This window comes from Kwoniella mangroviensis, assembly GCF_000507465.2.
Source record: "Kwoniella mangroviensis CBS 8507 chromosome 1 map unlocalized Ctg02, whole genome shotgun sequence".
Lineage (NCBI taxonomy): Eukaryota > Fungi > Basidiomycota > Tremellomycetes > Tremellales > Cryptococcaceae > Kwoniella > Kwoniella mangrovensis.
The window spans coordinates 4044230-4059944 of NW_027062534.1; the positions used below are offsets into that span (position 1 = coordinate 4044230).

The 15715-nt window shown below is 45.0% G+C and overlaps 6 protein-coding genes across 6 annotated transcripts; 4 read left to right on the forward strand and 2 right to left on the reverse strand.

Moving 5' to 3' along the window:
• Positions 1-272: 272 nt before the first annotated feature.
• I203_106632 (uncharacterized protein) lies at positions 273-2281 on the forward strand (the record flags this gene model as incomplete). The annotated part of the gene is made up of 11 exons (XM_065518008.1): positions 273-409; positions 525-630; positions 691-719; positions 774-850; positions 945-1020; positions 1084-1124; positions 1190-1202; positions 1265-1531; positions 1619-1870; positions 1942-1970; positions 2058-2281. The coding sequence occupies 11 exons, from the start codon at positions 273-275 to the stop codon at positions 2279-2281; spliced, it is 1251 nt and encodes a 416-aa protein (XP_065373312.1).
• Positions 2282-2972: 691 nt separating this feature from the next.
• On the forward strand, positions 2973-4633 carry I203_106633 (uncharacterized protein; the record flags this gene model as incomplete). Its single annotated transcript, XM_019150124.1, has 4 exons — positions 2973-2985; positions 3047-3217; positions 3276-4536; positions 4591-4633. The coding sequence occupies 4 exons, from the start codon at positions 2973-2975 to the stop codon at positions 4631-4633; spliced, it is 1488 nt and encodes a 495-aa protein (XP_019000452.1).
• A 1260-nt stretch (positions 4634-5893) lies between these two features.
• I203_106634 (uncharacterized protein) lies at positions 5894-7384 on the forward strand (the record flags this gene model as incomplete). The annotated part of the gene is made up of 5 exons (XM_019150123.1): positions 5894-5938; positions 6002-6113; positions 6175-6947; positions 7036-7278; positions 7346-7384. The coding sequence occupies 5 exons, from the start codon at positions 5894-5896 to the stop codon at positions 7382-7384; spliced, it is 1212 nt and encodes a 403-aa protein (XP_019000451.1).
• Positions 7385-7923: 539 nt separating this feature from the next.
• I203_106635 (uncharacterized protein) lies at positions 7924-9465 on the forward strand (the record flags this gene model as incomplete). Its single annotated transcript, XM_065518009.1, has 7 exons — positions 7924-8049; positions 8159-8267; positions 8342-8490; positions 8577-8700; positions 8772-8931; positions 9017-9139; positions 9219-9465. The coding sequence occupies 7 exons, from the start codon at positions 7924-7926 to the stop codon at positions 9463-9465; spliced, it is 1038 nt and encodes a 345-aa protein (XP_065373313.1).
• A 228-nt stretch (positions 9466-9693) lies between these two features.
• On the reverse strand, positions 9694-10530 carry I203_106636 (uncharacterized protein; the record flags this gene model as incomplete). The annotated part of the gene is made up of 2 exons (XM_019150121.1): positions 9694-10293; positions 10351-10530. The coding sequence occupies 2 exons, from the start codon at positions 10528-10530 to the stop codon at positions 9694-9696; spliced, it is 780 nt and encodes a 259-aa protein (XP_019000449.1).
• Positions 10531-11562: 1032 nt separating this feature from the next.
• Positions 11563-15631, reverse strand: I203_106637 (uncharacterized protein; the record flags this gene model as incomplete). The annotated part of the gene is made up of 11 exons (XM_019150120.1): positions 11563-11592; positions 11653-11913; positions 12000-12188; positions 12271-12649; positions 12722-13020; positions 13089-13573; positions 13631-14029; positions 14089-14652; positions 14736-15002; positions 15071-15536; positions 15605-15631. The coding sequence occupies 11 exons, from the start codon at positions 15629-15631 to the stop codon at positions 11563-11565; spliced, it is 3366 nt and encodes a 1121-aa protein (XP_019000448.1).
• Between the last annotated feature and the right edge of the window lie 84 nt (positions 15632-15715).

Here is a 15715-nt window from a genome sequence, read left to right on the forward strand (position 1 = left end):
GTGGTCACGGTCGAGTTCTACCGGAGTCTCTGAAACTGATCTTTCCTTTACCTCAATAAACCTGATGGTCCTTTCATCCTTTACTCATACTCATTTATAAATAGGTATACACGACTAATGATATCTCGAGAGGTTCATTGCGAGCTATCTATTTCCGCTTCACATAGCTCCGTGATCATACAACATTACCAAAAATCAAGTACAAGCAATAAACCAAAGATATCTCATCAAATACAGTGATCGCTCTCGATTGACCACTGTAGAAAGGGAAGATGGGAGCCTGGCAATCACTTGAAGATTGGGTCCAAGAGGGTAAATTCGGTCCATGGTCACCATCTCATCCATCCGACGCTCAGAGAGAATCAATGGTATTCCTCGCTTTTGCTTTTCTAGTAATCCTAATTTTCTGGTAAGTCATGTCAAAGGCAATCCCTCACGATCTTCGGTAGACTTTCCTAAATCCACATGGAAAATCGATCGAATGCTTCTGATCTGGTTTGCGTGTTTTGTTGATATTTTAATAGGCAATATAAGATACCATATTGGTATTCGATCGAAAATAAGAAATTCAAGACTGTGTTTTTTCCTGTACTGACGCCGTTCAAGTTGTTGACTGTCCTGTATCACGAAGTGAGAACATTGATCCTGTCGGAGTCGATGTTTACTGATTCGGAGATTGATCCCACATAGCTTGGTCATGCTGTTGTGGGCATGGTGACGTGAGTTCCGCTCATCCCCTCGATCTGATGCTGAGACTGAAAGGTGAGCTGTAGGATATGGTACAAGGAATTGAGGTACGGGATACCAGAAGGCGGAGAAAGAGGTAGAATACATTTTATGATGATTGATAGTGAGTTGGCTAATCATCTCGTATCACCTTTCCATGCATCTCACAAATCTTGTCTTGATCGATGTAAGCTGACTGATCTGCTTTGTTATCGCAGAGTACGAAGGTGGATTAACGAAATTTGGAGGAGATGTGGAACCTATTTATTCATTAACTTTACCTGCTGGATATGTGTGAGTGTTCTTTTTTGTGTATAAGTGAGTACATAGGACAAACGGTCTAACGAGATCGTGCAGAGGAAGTTGTTTGATTGGATGTTGGTTCCTATTCACGGGATGTGAGTCGATCCTCATTCATGGGATGACCAATACTGATCGACTGTGATATATGTACGTATGATAGTCGATGCGAAATGGTAAATTCAATCAATCTCATCAAACACTGCTAGTACTGATAATTTCAGTGTTCGTTCGACAGGTCAAAATTCGGCGCCATCAGTCTACTACTCTTGACTTCAATAGCCACTTTGATCTGTTTCTTCGTAAAAGCCAAATCAGGTTTAATCAATAATTGGTATTACATGATTTCATGGATATATAAATGGGTTCTGTTCAATGAACAGAAGTCTAGAAAAGCGATGAGAAGACATGAGAATAAAAAAGCTGAGAGGAATGAAAGTGCTAGGTATAGACATGATAATGCAGAAGGTCCGACGGAAATTGATTTACATGCTTCTCAAGATCTGTGAGTCACGCACTGTCCTCTTGTATAAAGTATCAGTCCGGACTGTACAGTATAGACGCTATATTGCTGATCACCAATGTACTGCAGAATAATAGGATGCTCACTATTCGTCGGACTACTTTTAACCCTAGCGTGGATGTGGGACGATTCGATATGGCTTCGATTCATCATACTCTTCATGGGACTCTTGAGTGCGTTATATGCGGTATGGGATATCATACGGGACGGTATAAGGTACGCTCAAGTTGCGAAATCGGATATAACTTATATGGCAGAGGAACATAATAGGAAAGCCAAGATACACAACAAGCTGGTATGCCATCTACCCCTACACATACTGTAAGGATGCTGGATACGGTAATCTTGCTGATTCGATGATACATGTTTACTTCTATTTAAAACCCCGAAAGAAGACAAAAACGTCAGAGAAGCACAACGTGTGAGTACAATACTGTAGCCATTTAGAGGTCTACCGTCCATTTTCGGGCTTGTTATCGACACTGACGTAGTTTACTCTATGTATCAGTCTACGCGATTTTGTGGCTATTTACCAAAACAGATATGATAATACTAGTTGTCGTCCTTGGATATTTCGTATTTAGGAAAACCAAAGTTGAACAAGCGATAGAATCTAGGGAGTTCTTACCTGCCAAATTTCATTATGGACCTTCGGACCTTGAGGAAGACGTTAGGATCGCCGGGGATACGTTTAAGGAGGGGATGGGTGATTTGGTTGGGAATGGGTCATGACGTACGGACCGTAAGGAAAACTTACTTAGTCGGTCTGACTTGGTGAATCGTATATGTCGTTCGTAATCTAAAGAAGCCGGAACATGTGCTTAGGAACATTTTGCCTTCCTGTCGTGACATATATGGCATATGCAAGGTGATAGCATGTTAACCATACAACATACTCTATCATTGATCTCGCATTGATCTTCTCGTAATCAGACGAATCTTAGCCTTCTAGAAAAAACTTTAGTTACCCTTAGCAAAGTCCATCATCAGCGCCACTATGTTAGCCGGCCGGGACAAGTCATGATCATGGTGGCGACTTCCCACACTATACGGTACATCCTTCCTGTGTGATGCGAGTAGGTACTTTGGCTCTGTGTGCTCAGCAGTAGTGAGATCTAGAACGCTTCAGACGGTGATACAAAGGAGATAGGAGGCGATTGATAGGAGAAATCCTTTGATTATCTTTCCTCACACGTTGGAACTCCACATACTTTCGTACCACATATCATGTGGGGTCAAAGTCAATTGAGTCCAATCCAATCTCTCCAGACTCCAACACATCATCATATTCTGTGTCATCGGAACATATATTACCGTTACTGGTATTCAAATTCTCCAGTGAGGACTTGACATTAGTATCGATCACACCATACTTGGTCTTAAGGATTATTTCACAATTGATAGTTAGAACAAGGACGTGACTATGCCCCTGGAAGGTGTGTTGTTCGACTTCTTGCATCCCGAGAACATTCGGTTTACTGATATGATATGACACAGTCACCCCTCCACCGTTTGCTGCTAGCCAAAGACTCCCCTATACACCGGCATTTGCAAGGAACGACGTTCAAGGTGGACCGGGATCGGGAGCTAGCTCAATTGGAGGTGCTGGAGGTCCCGCTTCAGCTGCTGCGGCAGCTATAATCCCTCCTGCTCCAGGTGGGATAGCTGGTAAGTCAACCTTCAACACTGTTCTGGACATGGATTGTCAATACTGATAGTGAATCAGATCCTCATCGAGCTATACCCGCATTGGCCGAAGCAGGATATACTGCACCAAACCTTCGACCTGCTGCGATCTCCATTGATCCTCGTATGGGTGGCGCATCGGTCTACGGTGGTGGTTCAGTATACGGGGGAGGATCGATGTACGGTGGGGGAGCAGCGAGAGGACCACCCAGCAGTGCTTCCTACGGGTATGAGCCTTCTCAACATCATCATCATCAACACCAACAACACCATGTCCATTCGCCACTTTCGGTGGTCCATAGCGATGGGTGGCAAGCGAATTCGCTTCCTGCACCCAAACGAGGTCCACCTTTACAACCTGAATCTACCATCGCTCCTAGACATCATCATCGTCACCACCAGGATGATATCGATGATGGGAAAAGCGATGCAAGTTATTATGCTATGCCTAAAAGTCATACTCATCGACCCAGATCCCGATCAGGTTCAGTAAGTTCATTATCCGACTCATCCAGTCCTAGAGAATTACAAAATCCTTTACCTGGTGGAATTCATAGATCAAGATCGATAAATGGACATAACCGCTCACCGTCCCTCCCACCTGCTATTGGTCATTTGCATTCACCCATCTCACCTTCACCGCTTGCTGGTGGGACTGGTGGATTACCCAATTCCATTGGTAAATCACCATTGTCCCCCGCCGATCCTGGTGGACTCATTCGAAGACGTAAAGATAGAGCTTCACCTGGACCTGGACCCGGACTAGTTGAAGAAGAAAGAGAAAGAAGGTCGCGTATTCACTCGTTCACTCCTGCTAATTTGGATATGGAAGAACCAGGAGCTAGGGAACGAAGACATTCAGCATTGGCCAACGAGATCGAAAGACCTCGAGTGCACAGCCATCATGGACATGGACATGGACATCATAGACATCGATCCGGCTCACATCTACCTGTACCTGCACCATCGGACTACTCGTACTCGTCCTCATATGGGAATAGAGCACCGTCTCCCCCACCTGGAGGCGCACTGGGCTTACACCTCCATCCTGATGGGGGATCTAATGGCGGAGGAAGGAGAAGAGCCAATTCCATGCAGGGATTCGATAGAGACAGACCGTATCAATTCCAGGCGTATCAGACTCCTAGTATAGCTGGCGGAGGAAATGCAACGGTCTATGATGACGGGGCGAGCTTGATCTCGGAGTCGAAGATGACGTTTATGGATGGTAGTGTAGCTGGAAGGACTAGTCAGTATGGGTTACCGAAATACCCTCATCAACCCAAGATGGATTATAGGAGGTCAGTCAAGCTTGTTCTGCGTGAGTGGACGGAGCTGATAGTTGAACCATTCAGGTTTTGCGTTCAGAGAGGGAATGCCGATGTTTTCTTGGATTGATCTCCACCTTCGTATTTCGTTTTGTATGAACCCCCTCTTCACTTAAAATCATCTACTGTGATGAACCTCGCTTCGATCTTCACCTCTGGTCTGAGGTTTCTCTCGATCCTTGTGATCCTTGTGACATACTATACAGATGGGCCGACAATCAATGGTAAATGTTCATAACCAATATCCAAGCTGTGTAAAATAAGTATGATGTAGTATGTACATGTACACGAAATGAGCAGCAGGGGAACACGTCTTGACCCTCTCGTGAGTTGTCAATGGTAATGCCATTGTCTTCGCGGTTTGTAATCCGGATTAGAGAGTCGTTGCCCCTATGGCAACTCATCTTGTAATGAGGTTGTAATGATTTCGAAGTAGCAGTTCATACTTTAGGGTGAGTCAGCTTGCCGCACCTTTTTTTTCCGTTCCGGCTGGTTTTTTCTCTTTTGTCCTTATTCACTTGTGCACTTGGTCACTCCTTTTCATCTCTTCTCTCTCTCTCTTTCTCTTTTCTTACTCATACTCAACCCAATTTGACTATTTCACCTTCTACTCCCGTGCTATCATCTCGCATCTCTTCTCAGCCATATCAGCTGATTATATACGCTCTATCTGACTTTATACTATATATCCCATCGTTAAGCCCGACCAAAAGGTCTATACGTCAAGATCACGCTCATAATTCCGATCGTCGCTATCACCACACAGAATTGGAAGGATAGAGGTCCGCCGATTTTATCATTACAAGAACAAGAGGGCAAGGTGAGTCTACTCGTTCCATGTCCGGTCTCCTTGGCATATGCAATTTAGCCGAGATTCAAGAGATGGGTAGCAAGCGGGAAAGATCGACTAATGATGTGGATGCGCTTTTCTACACCTGATATTGGATCATTCACTGACAATACATTTTGTATCTTCATTGCCACCCTATTCCTGCTCACCACTCGCATCAATATCGAAATCATCATCTTCTTTACCACCCTCACCACCTACCACATATTCATCCATGATTGTCGATCATTCGTTCCGGATATCTCCTTTTCCCCTGCGATCACTCGGCACACACAGTCAAACAAAGAGTTCATGCTTTCCTCCGTCAATATCACCGCCAATAGAAATCAACATCGTTGTTATAAACATATAGGTTCGCATACCCGTTAAACTCTGTGAGTCGATGAATCACGACGATTCGGCAAGAATTGTCGGATGTATACTTAACGATTGATTGCTTACTTCCGGATCATCCAACTCAGAAGGAATAATCTGCCCAACATGGCTATGGTAAATATCAGACGAGATGTCGAGGACAAGTTCTATGTGAGCAATTGTCATTTACCAACTGCAGTGATCTTAGAAGCTGACGGTTCTTGATGATCGCAGCGATACAAAATGCCTCTTCTCCAAATCAAGGTTGAAGGTCGAGGGAATGGTATCAAGACTGTCGTACCCAACATGGAAGACATCGCAAGGGCTTTGAACAGACCTCCCACCTGTGAGTTGCCCTGGTTCCCCTGCTGTAACATGAGGCTAACAATATGGTTCTTTTGTTGTAGACCCTACTAAATACTTTGGTTGTGAACTTGGAGCCCAAACTTCCATGGCCAACGATCGATACATCGTCAACGGTGCCCACACCGCCGATCGACTGCGAGAACTCCTCGATTCTTTCATCGAGCAATTCGTCCTTTGCCCTTCATGCAAGAACCCTGAGACCGAACTCGTCATCACTGGTAAATCCGGACACGAGGATATGCACCGAGACTGTAAAGCTTGCGGTCGACAAAATGGAGTCAACATGAGACACAAGCTGGTCGCTTATATTCTCAAGAACCCAGTCAAGAAGAAGGAGAAGGGAAAGAAGGGGAAGAAAGGAGGTATGACTGCTGAGGCCAACGTTGGTGGACCTATGGTGTTCGAAAAAGGCGCAGAAGATGGTTCTGGTGAAGATGAAGATGCCAGTCCCTCTGGTACCCCAGCACCAGGAGATCAAGGTGTTCCTACTACCGGAACAGATATCGACGATGTTCTCGGTCGATCCGATCCTGTCCTTGGTAATCCTGACGAAGCTGAGGAAGTTTCGAAGAAACTCGCCAAGACCGATCTTAATGGTGGAGACGACGAGGATGACGAAGATGCAGATTCGCCTTATGCTCTCTTAGGTGGATGGTTGGAGGACAACAAAGATGCCAGTGATGCCGACATCGTCAATAAGATCAAGGAATCCGGTATCGCAGGGAAATACAAAGTTTTGGTGGAAATCGGACATCATTTGTTCACTGATGAAGTGGCCAAGGAAATTGATGCTAGAATTCCCTTGCTTCAAGCTGTAAGTTTATTTTTCGATCGCTATATAATGCTAGACTATCGTATCACTCGTTATCTACGTCCTCACCATGCTGACGCGTTTTACTTAGCTTGTCACCTCTGAGAAACACCAAAAAGGTCTTCTTGGAGGTCTCGAACGACTTCTTGCCCTTTCGCCCAACTCCGACGCACTCCTTGCTGCCGGTACTACTTCCAAGGTCCTTATGGCCCTTTACCAAGCTGATATCCTCGATGAAGAATTCGTCAAGAATTGGGGTACCCACGTCAGCAAGAAGTACGTGGATAAGGAGAAGAGTAAGAAGGTCAGAAAGAGCGCCGATGCTTTCCTCAAGGTCAGTACACAATATGGTTGTGGTGTGTCAACGTGCATACATAGCTGACAACTCATACTTACTGCAGTGGCTTGATGAAGCTGATGACGAATCCGAGTCCGAGTAAGGAAGAAGAGAAGATTCGAGCTGCCTTTTACAGGCGATCGGTCCCAAATCATCTCAAGCAAGTTTTCGAACGGTCTTGGTATGGTTTTGTGTTTTCCTTTTTTTTTCTTTTTCTTTACTTTCATGTACCTGTATGCACGATTGATCTCACAAGCAAATTGTCTGGTTGGAAATTGACAGCAAGCTCATAAACTGTAAAGTACGAGTATGTCTGTCTACCTTGCGCTGGACTATGATTCGATGATGCTTCACCGCGTTTCCTCAGCTTGAATCTCCGGCGGTCTCCGGTAGGGTTCACACCTCGGCCCCGAAAACTCCAGTTGCCTTTTCCCTACCAAGCCACAGAGACGGAGATGGTTGTTCGATCTAAAACTCGAGGAATTTTGCCAACTCATATGTCCTGCACAGCTTCTCGTAGGCTCACTATCGAGGTGCTCGTCGCCTCACAAAGGCTCTCTAGGTAGAAAAGTAATGATATGTGCATGAGCTGATCACCCACTCTTGATTTAAAAGTTTCGATACTGAATATCGTCTTGGACAATGAGACTCAAAGAGTTCGTCCCGCATCCGCTGTGCTCCCGGAAGCCGTTGTTCTTTCTTCTGGGACTATTCACTGTCTTGACCTCTGTGAGAGGGGCGACCGATTGTGCTGCAATCGATCCTTTCGTAAGTCAAGAAATACCAGCCCAAAAACATAGCGCCCCTGGAATCTGTCCTGCCGACCAAGTTGAACGTAGACTGATACTTCTGGCGTGTCCATTGTCAATCATTGTAGGAAGACCCAAAGGACGATAGGTGTAATCCATTCAGATACATACCCAACAAAGCAGGAAAAATTATCGTGGCTGAATTTTTCACCCATTCCGCTTTCTTCTTGTTACTGTGTGAGTCTATCTACCTGGAATTCTTACCGTATAAATGTTATGGTCATCCAGTAATGAAATGTGTATGTGCACAGGTTACATCCACCGACCTATCCGATGGTTCCTCGTACTTCTCATTGGATCTATCACCCATTCCATCGGATTGTGGTTCAGATTAGGTATCAGAGCCTTACCTCATTCGATTGGATTTATAGTCGTTGAAGAGGTCTTGGTAGCTCTGAGTGTGAGTAGGAGATCCCAAGCTGGTACCTGGACTTGATCATCTAGAACATCGCTTACATCGGCGTACTGTATGTCTCTCTCTCCAAGCCTTGCGTATACCTTGCAGCACTCTATGTTCTTCTCGGACGTATCACCCAGCATTTGGACGGAGCGAAATATCTACGTCCTATAAAACCTGAGAAGGTCGCTAAAATATTCGTTTGGTCAGATGGTAAGCTCATCAAAAGATGCAAGTTGTAGACATTGCTGGGAAGCTGATTGTCGCATTGATTAATTACATAGCCATCACCTTTCTGATTCAAGGTAATGCCTCCGGGTTGTTGTCCAATGATAAACCTACAGTTGTGAAAGTTGCAAGATACGCGATATTGGTCGGATTGATTTTGCAATTCATCAGTTTCTTGTTTTTCTGCTATCTCGTTGTGATGTTCCTGTACCGAGTGTGGGTCATCAAATGATTCTTCTTCTTGTGATACGTGCTATCAAGTGAAGCTGAGCAGCGACATGTAACCTTCTTGTGTGCATAGTCGAAAAGAAGCACCTCAATTGTATAGACTACGAAGATGGAAGAGATTGTATCTCGCTTTGATGTTTACCTGTATCGCAATGCTTGTTAGATCAATCTACAGAATAGCCGAATATGCTCAAAAGTACGTCAAGAACTTTTTCATACATGAAATACAATGTTACTGTAGGTATGTATTAGCTGACAATATCTCTTGCATTAAGTCACCCTGGATATTCGTACACTCACGAAGTGTACTTCTTCACCCTCGATTGTCTACCTATGTGGTTGGTCATATCGACTCACGTGATTTTCTGGCCTGGAAGGCACTTGACGGACGATACCAAAATCAGGCCGTCAATTTTGGATGGTGTACCTGTGGATGATACTGTCATGCTGGACACCTTAGATGAAGAGGGTAGGAGAAGGTTGGATTCGGAATCAGCGGGACAAGCAGATCGTTGGGGATAGGCCTCAATGGGACACGAAAAGTGTACCATTATACACCAAATAATGGACGATATAGACAACGTAAAGTTCATGAACGGATTTATTGACAATGACATATGAAAACCAATATACAGCACACAGACTGATATCAATCATATACATCACTAACCAATTTCAGCTGTACAAACCCGTTAGGAGGAACCAGCCCACCGTGTTCCAGTCTCCATCTCCCCAAGGAGGATGTGTTACTCATTCGATCAACACCTCGTGAATCTGTACCAATCCGTACCCATTTTCATTCACTTTGTGATCTTCCGCCACCTCCCTCAGTCTCCTATAATAACCACATCCCACCGTATCTCTCAGCATATCTTCATTTCTATCCAACCACCTCGGAGAGGGAGTAGCGATTCTTGGAGGAGGAGGACACATCACTTCGATATCTTGTCTCCAGCTATCGATTGAAATCAATTTATCTTTCTCTTTGTCATTCTCTCTTCCTTCATCTGGTCTCGGTCCATCGCACATATCTTCAGAAGTACCTGAACATCTGCCAATAGCCCCCAAAGGGGGTGAGAGCGAAAGGGATAAAGCGTCAGAAGAAGGTAACAGGCATTGTAAGAACGATATGAGATCTTTCAAAGGTGGGATATCATATGTCGATGGTGTGACATGGGTATAAGTGGATGTGAGAACGGTCGAGAATGTCGATAATCGAATATGACATTGGACTCCATGCGGGAGGGATAGGAGCGATAAGGGAAGCTGGATGATATGATGGATTGTAGACGAGGAAATCAGATTGAGAAGTAGTTCGTCCTTGTCGGTCTGGATGAATGGGTGAAGTCTCTATGCCGAACATGTCACAACGTGATTCGTAACGTTACATTGGGTTAGATCACTCACCGCCACGTCACCTTCATTGATCTCTCTAAATCCCCAATCTCTCTTCAGTTGATTACCTATAGCTTGGATGTAAAGGAACGAAGCGAGATACGCTTCCTGGTAGAAAGTCGGTTCTCGAATTAGAGTGTGGGGTTTATTCCTCTTTGACAGGGATCGAGAGGTCGTGAGAGGGATAGGCATGGTGCCGAGGTAAGATTCGTGTGAATATGTCAGAACTGTATTGTAAATCACTTTCTATACAGTCTATGTCCGGCTCAATCTGCTTGATAAACGACGAGAGAAGAATGAAAGTGGAAGAGATGGAAGGGATGAAGATGGGAGAGAGTTCACGTTATATCCATTTCTACATTGATTCGCAATCATGCATACCCATCACAAATCTGACTATCGTAAATGATTTGCTGATAGAAGCAACCTTGAGGCTGTTAAGAAGATCAAACGATCTTTCGTTTTATCTATTCGTTTACCTGAAAAAGCCAAGATCAAGGGTTTTGTTCTGAAAATGCTTCTCAAGCGTTTGATCCTCCTGCATTTGCCTTTGCCGCAAATGCCCAACCATTGGCTCTCAAAGAAGGCTTTAATGGACGCCTAGAAAGAACCCTAATACAGGGAAATAGTCTTATCTGCGATCACCCCACTTTCCTTTCTTCTTCATGAGGCAAGGGAAGCGAATTCGCTGTTGCCGCTGATTATCATTGTCCTAGTGTAGTGTACCTGTGAGGATTAAGGAACATGAACTAATGGAGCACCCTCCTTTAATGATGAGCCATCAAATCAACTTAGGGTGTTTGTTAGTCTTCGGTAAAATGCGTTTTAAGATGATCACCTGTGATCTCGCATCTCTCAGTTGAGACTAGAGAAGAGATGGAATTAATCGGATCTACGAGAACGATGATGACTTGTGGAATTTGAAGAATCGTATATACATTTTTTTTTTCCATTTGAACTAATCTGTAAGGTCTGATTGAAGTGAAAAACACGAAACAGCGAGAATTCGGATTAGGTTAAAAAACGTATATATGGGGAAGACCAAACTAACTTGTATTTCTTATGTGTGTATATATCATTACTTCCTCATTAATCGTTCGTTATCATGTCATACTTCTACCTCTCCTCCCCGATCCGTCATACATATCTATTGCAATCTAACTAGCAACTACAACTTTCTCTCACTCAATTCACCAATGCTACTCTTAACGATAATGTTTGTGATTACGCTTGAGCAGCCGCCCACGGTGCGATCTATCCCAGACACACGTATTAGCTATGCGAAACATACTCAAAACCAACGCATCAACTCACCCATGAGAATCCAGCGAATTCCTGTTGGTCCTGAGCACTCAATTGAGTATGCACGGGAGTCAAAGTAGGTTGTTCCCTCGTGAACTCTTGATCGAAGTTACTGGTATCAGTCGCATTTCCGATAGTAGGGAAGTAAGGCGGTGGTATTCTCTTGTGATAGACATCATCAAAGTTCACATCTTTGAAGAACAAGTGTCGTTTGATATCGTCCGCATCGGCTTCACCTGCTCCCAATCTACGTGTGGGATCTCTCGTAAGGAGCTGCAAGGGTACGAGGGATACTTAGCATCGTTTCGATCGATACTTACCGAATGGTTGCATGGTAGAGACATTAGATATCCACTCACCCGTTGCAATAATGAGACTGCGTCTCTAGGCATGGTGATAGGATAAAGCGGCTCATCTTCCAAGATCGCATCGAATATTTCATCTTCATCATCACCTCGGAAAGGTGATTGACCGAGTAACATTTCATATGTCAATACACCGAAAGCCCACCAATCCACCGCTCGGCCATATCTCTGTTCGAGGAGGATCTACACGACCGGTCAAAATTTAATCAGGACCAGATACCAAACAAAATAGGAGCGATAGATGTCAAGAATGCGAAGGACCCACCTCTGGGGCCATAAACTCAGGTGTACCACAGAACGTGCTCGTCGTCTTTCCATACCACATATCTTCTTTACACAGACCGTAATCCGCCACTTTAACATGTCCATCCAATGTCAACAGGATATTATCCAATTTCAGATCCCTATAGATGATTCCCTTTGAATGGAAGTATTGCAATGCCAGTAATACTTCACATGCGTAGAATTTCGCTTGACGTAAAGTAAATTGTTTCTTTTGGATGTGCAACATCAGATCTCCTCCAGATACATATTCCATGACGAAGTAGACTCGAGTTTCGGTCTGGAAACATGAATGGAGACCTAACAAGAATGGATGTCTTTCTTGAGCTGCGGCGAGGAACACTCTCTTTTCGGATTGAGTGCTGATACAGTAAATTACGAAATCAGCTCAACCCCCTCTCAATTTAGCGGTCTGCCATCATCCCTTTACTCACCTCTCAACCTCATCATTCTCAATGATGAACTCCTTCTTCAACACCTTGATGGCGTACAGATTGCTCGACGTCTTTTCCTCGGCCAACATGACTTTACCGAAGTTACCTTTACCCAACACAGCGAGGAAGTTGAAGTCGTCGAGACCAACTTTGCGTGCTCGAGCCAACTGTTGCTGAGAAGGCCGGGATACGATTTTCTGTTGTGGCGCTTGGGGTTGTAGCTGTGCTTGAGGTGGAGCAGGGGAAGGTGCGTATGATCGAGGCGGTTCAGGTCTAGGTGAAGGTTGGACAGATGGCATCTACATGACATCATGATAAGCTACCGATCGGCCAAGGCATCAAATATCATACTTGAATGATTACTCACCTGCGCATAACCTTCTTGCGTTCGTTGATCACCATAGCTCATTCTCTGCTGAGGTTGAGCCGGAGCCTGGGGCATAGGTCTACCGCCTGAGGGTCTAAGATTGTCATAACCGGCCTGTGGAGGGTATGGCTGTTGCTGAGCGGGAGGTTGCTGTTGTTGAGGTGGAGCAGGAGCTTGTTGAGGTGGAGGACCATACCTGGTATCATAGGCACCTGGAGGGGGTCTGGCCGGAGCGGGAGCCTGTACAGGTGGTTGTTGCGGTATCGGAGGTAGCTGTGGTGCACCAATTCGCTCTTGAGTATGGTATGATGGTAGGGTAGATACGGAAGAAGCTGATGACGAAGCGGAAGGGGCTGGTTTTTTGTGAACTTGCGTAGTCTTGATATCTCTGAGGTTCTTCAATAGTATATTGGCCATCTCCATTGTCATACCGCAGAAATCGGGAACAAGGTGCGAACACGTTTGATGACAGGTGAGTGAACACTCTGCAGAATTACCGCCATTAGCTACCTACATGTCCTACACTAAGCGAAATCACGTACCTGAACATTTGACCGAATTTTTTCGACCAAATGGTAACATATAACCACAATGACAACACCAATTCGCAGTGATGTTGGTGTAAGGTGTGAATCGATGAGGTATACGGTGATTGATCTTCTCTTCGTCTCCCTCGGCATCCGCATGGGATTTGCTGATACACTTGGTGACGACCTTCGGGTAACATTTCTTGTGACAGGCATAACGACAATCCTCACATTGGTATCCTTCACCGGTGAGCAAGAATTCTTGACACAAAGCACACATGATGGGTTGGTAGAACTGCCTTTGTACGAATTTGTGTCCGTTCATCTCGTACACATCGCCCTTTCTCTTTCTCACGGCACCAGCTCGTCCAAGAGCTTCGTAAGGTCTTCGTTGTCCACCGGCATTGTCCTTGACTACAATACATGAGATTAGCAAGACTGTCGGACGTAGAAGACATGGAACCCCAGCTCACCAAAGTCCAGTTTCAATGAAATAGCACCAGCAGGTTCAACAGACCACCATCCTTCTATACCCTCTGGTATTTTACCATCTGCTCCAGGAGGTCTACCTCTGATCGTACCAGCACTATGCAAAGTGACTGAATCAGGTGCAGCACCCGACCTCGGACCTAAAGTGGCAGCAGCGGCAGCCGTAACCCATCCAGCTCCTTGAGTTTCAAGTCCGACTTTTTGTCTTCTCAGAGCTTCCAACAGATCACTGACGGTAAACCACATCATACCGATCGGTGCCGAATCACCAGGAGCGACAGAATCGTATATCGTCACTTCAACTTCATTGGCTTTATCGACGTATATTTCGAAATCTTCATGCCATTTGTCAACTCTTGAAGGGTGCGATACGGCTCTTTCGTTTCCTTCTATCTTGATCACTACTGTCGTTTCGTTGTAGACTTTGGATGATTTACGTGGTAATGGTCGATGATTCAGATCTCTAGCTGATCTGAGAGAGACGACGAGTTTACCGGAAATGGGTTTACGAAGAGCATCCTTTCGTTTCATCCCGTCGGGTAGCAGGTCTATGTTCATTGGTCATTTAGTTATATGTTCTTTGTTTGTTTGTTCTTGGGTTTGAGAAGGTATAGCTGAAGATGGAACTGACCTTCATCGTCCTCTACGGCTCCACCGAACTTGGCCAAAGTCTCATATCTCCTCTTTGCTTTCCTTAACAATTGGATCTTGCCATCACTTTCCACTCTCTTGGCATCCGTCTCTCCACGCAATCTCTTATCCCCTTCGATCCTATACGCTTGAGCCATCTTCTCAATACCAAGTTTGTACTGCTCTTCGACCTGAAGTTTGAATTGAAGTTGATTCAACATCCTGGTGATCTTAGCGCCAGTCAAAGGAGCGTCGTATCTTTGCAGATCTGGAGATATCCCCCCCCATTATCAGCACCTTTCGATCCAAGCATATCGTATCAGATGAGTGGCTTACCTAGCTGAGTGTAATTCTTCTGTTCGGGTTTTCTTACTTCTGGTTGATCAGCACCGGGAGGAGGAGGAGGTAAAGGTCTATCTCTATCTACGTTATAACCCTTTTGACTCGGACTGGGACTGACCGGTGGGCCACCGCCGTAACCCATATTACTCGAACCAGATTGTGAAGGTGTCATCTGATGTCTACTCGGTAGATGTGATTGTGAACTTTCACCGGGTCGCATCGGACTTGCAGTGCCACTATTACCTGAACCCATCTGTAGTTTGGCCAATTCATCTTCCAAGAACTTGATCGATGCTTGAGCCGCTCTTACTTCGTTCTGAGCTTGTTGAATGACAGCTTCGTTCTTTGACGACGCTTCTACCGCCCTCATCACTGCTTTGGCACCTTCAAGATTCCTCTTCTCCGATTGGATTGTCGATAGAAGAGTGTTGATCTTTGGGTCGGTAGTTGGTGGAGGAGGCTATGGGTGGACATATTGGATTTTGTCAGTATGATATCATGATGTCGTACAGACGAAATGACAGATACTGAGTAAAGCGCGGTGGAACATACCATTTTGCAAGATGACAATGAGGTTAGTTTGAGCGAAAGAGAGGATTGATATTAGGGTTGCAATCTACTGTTCTAGTCTAATGCGTC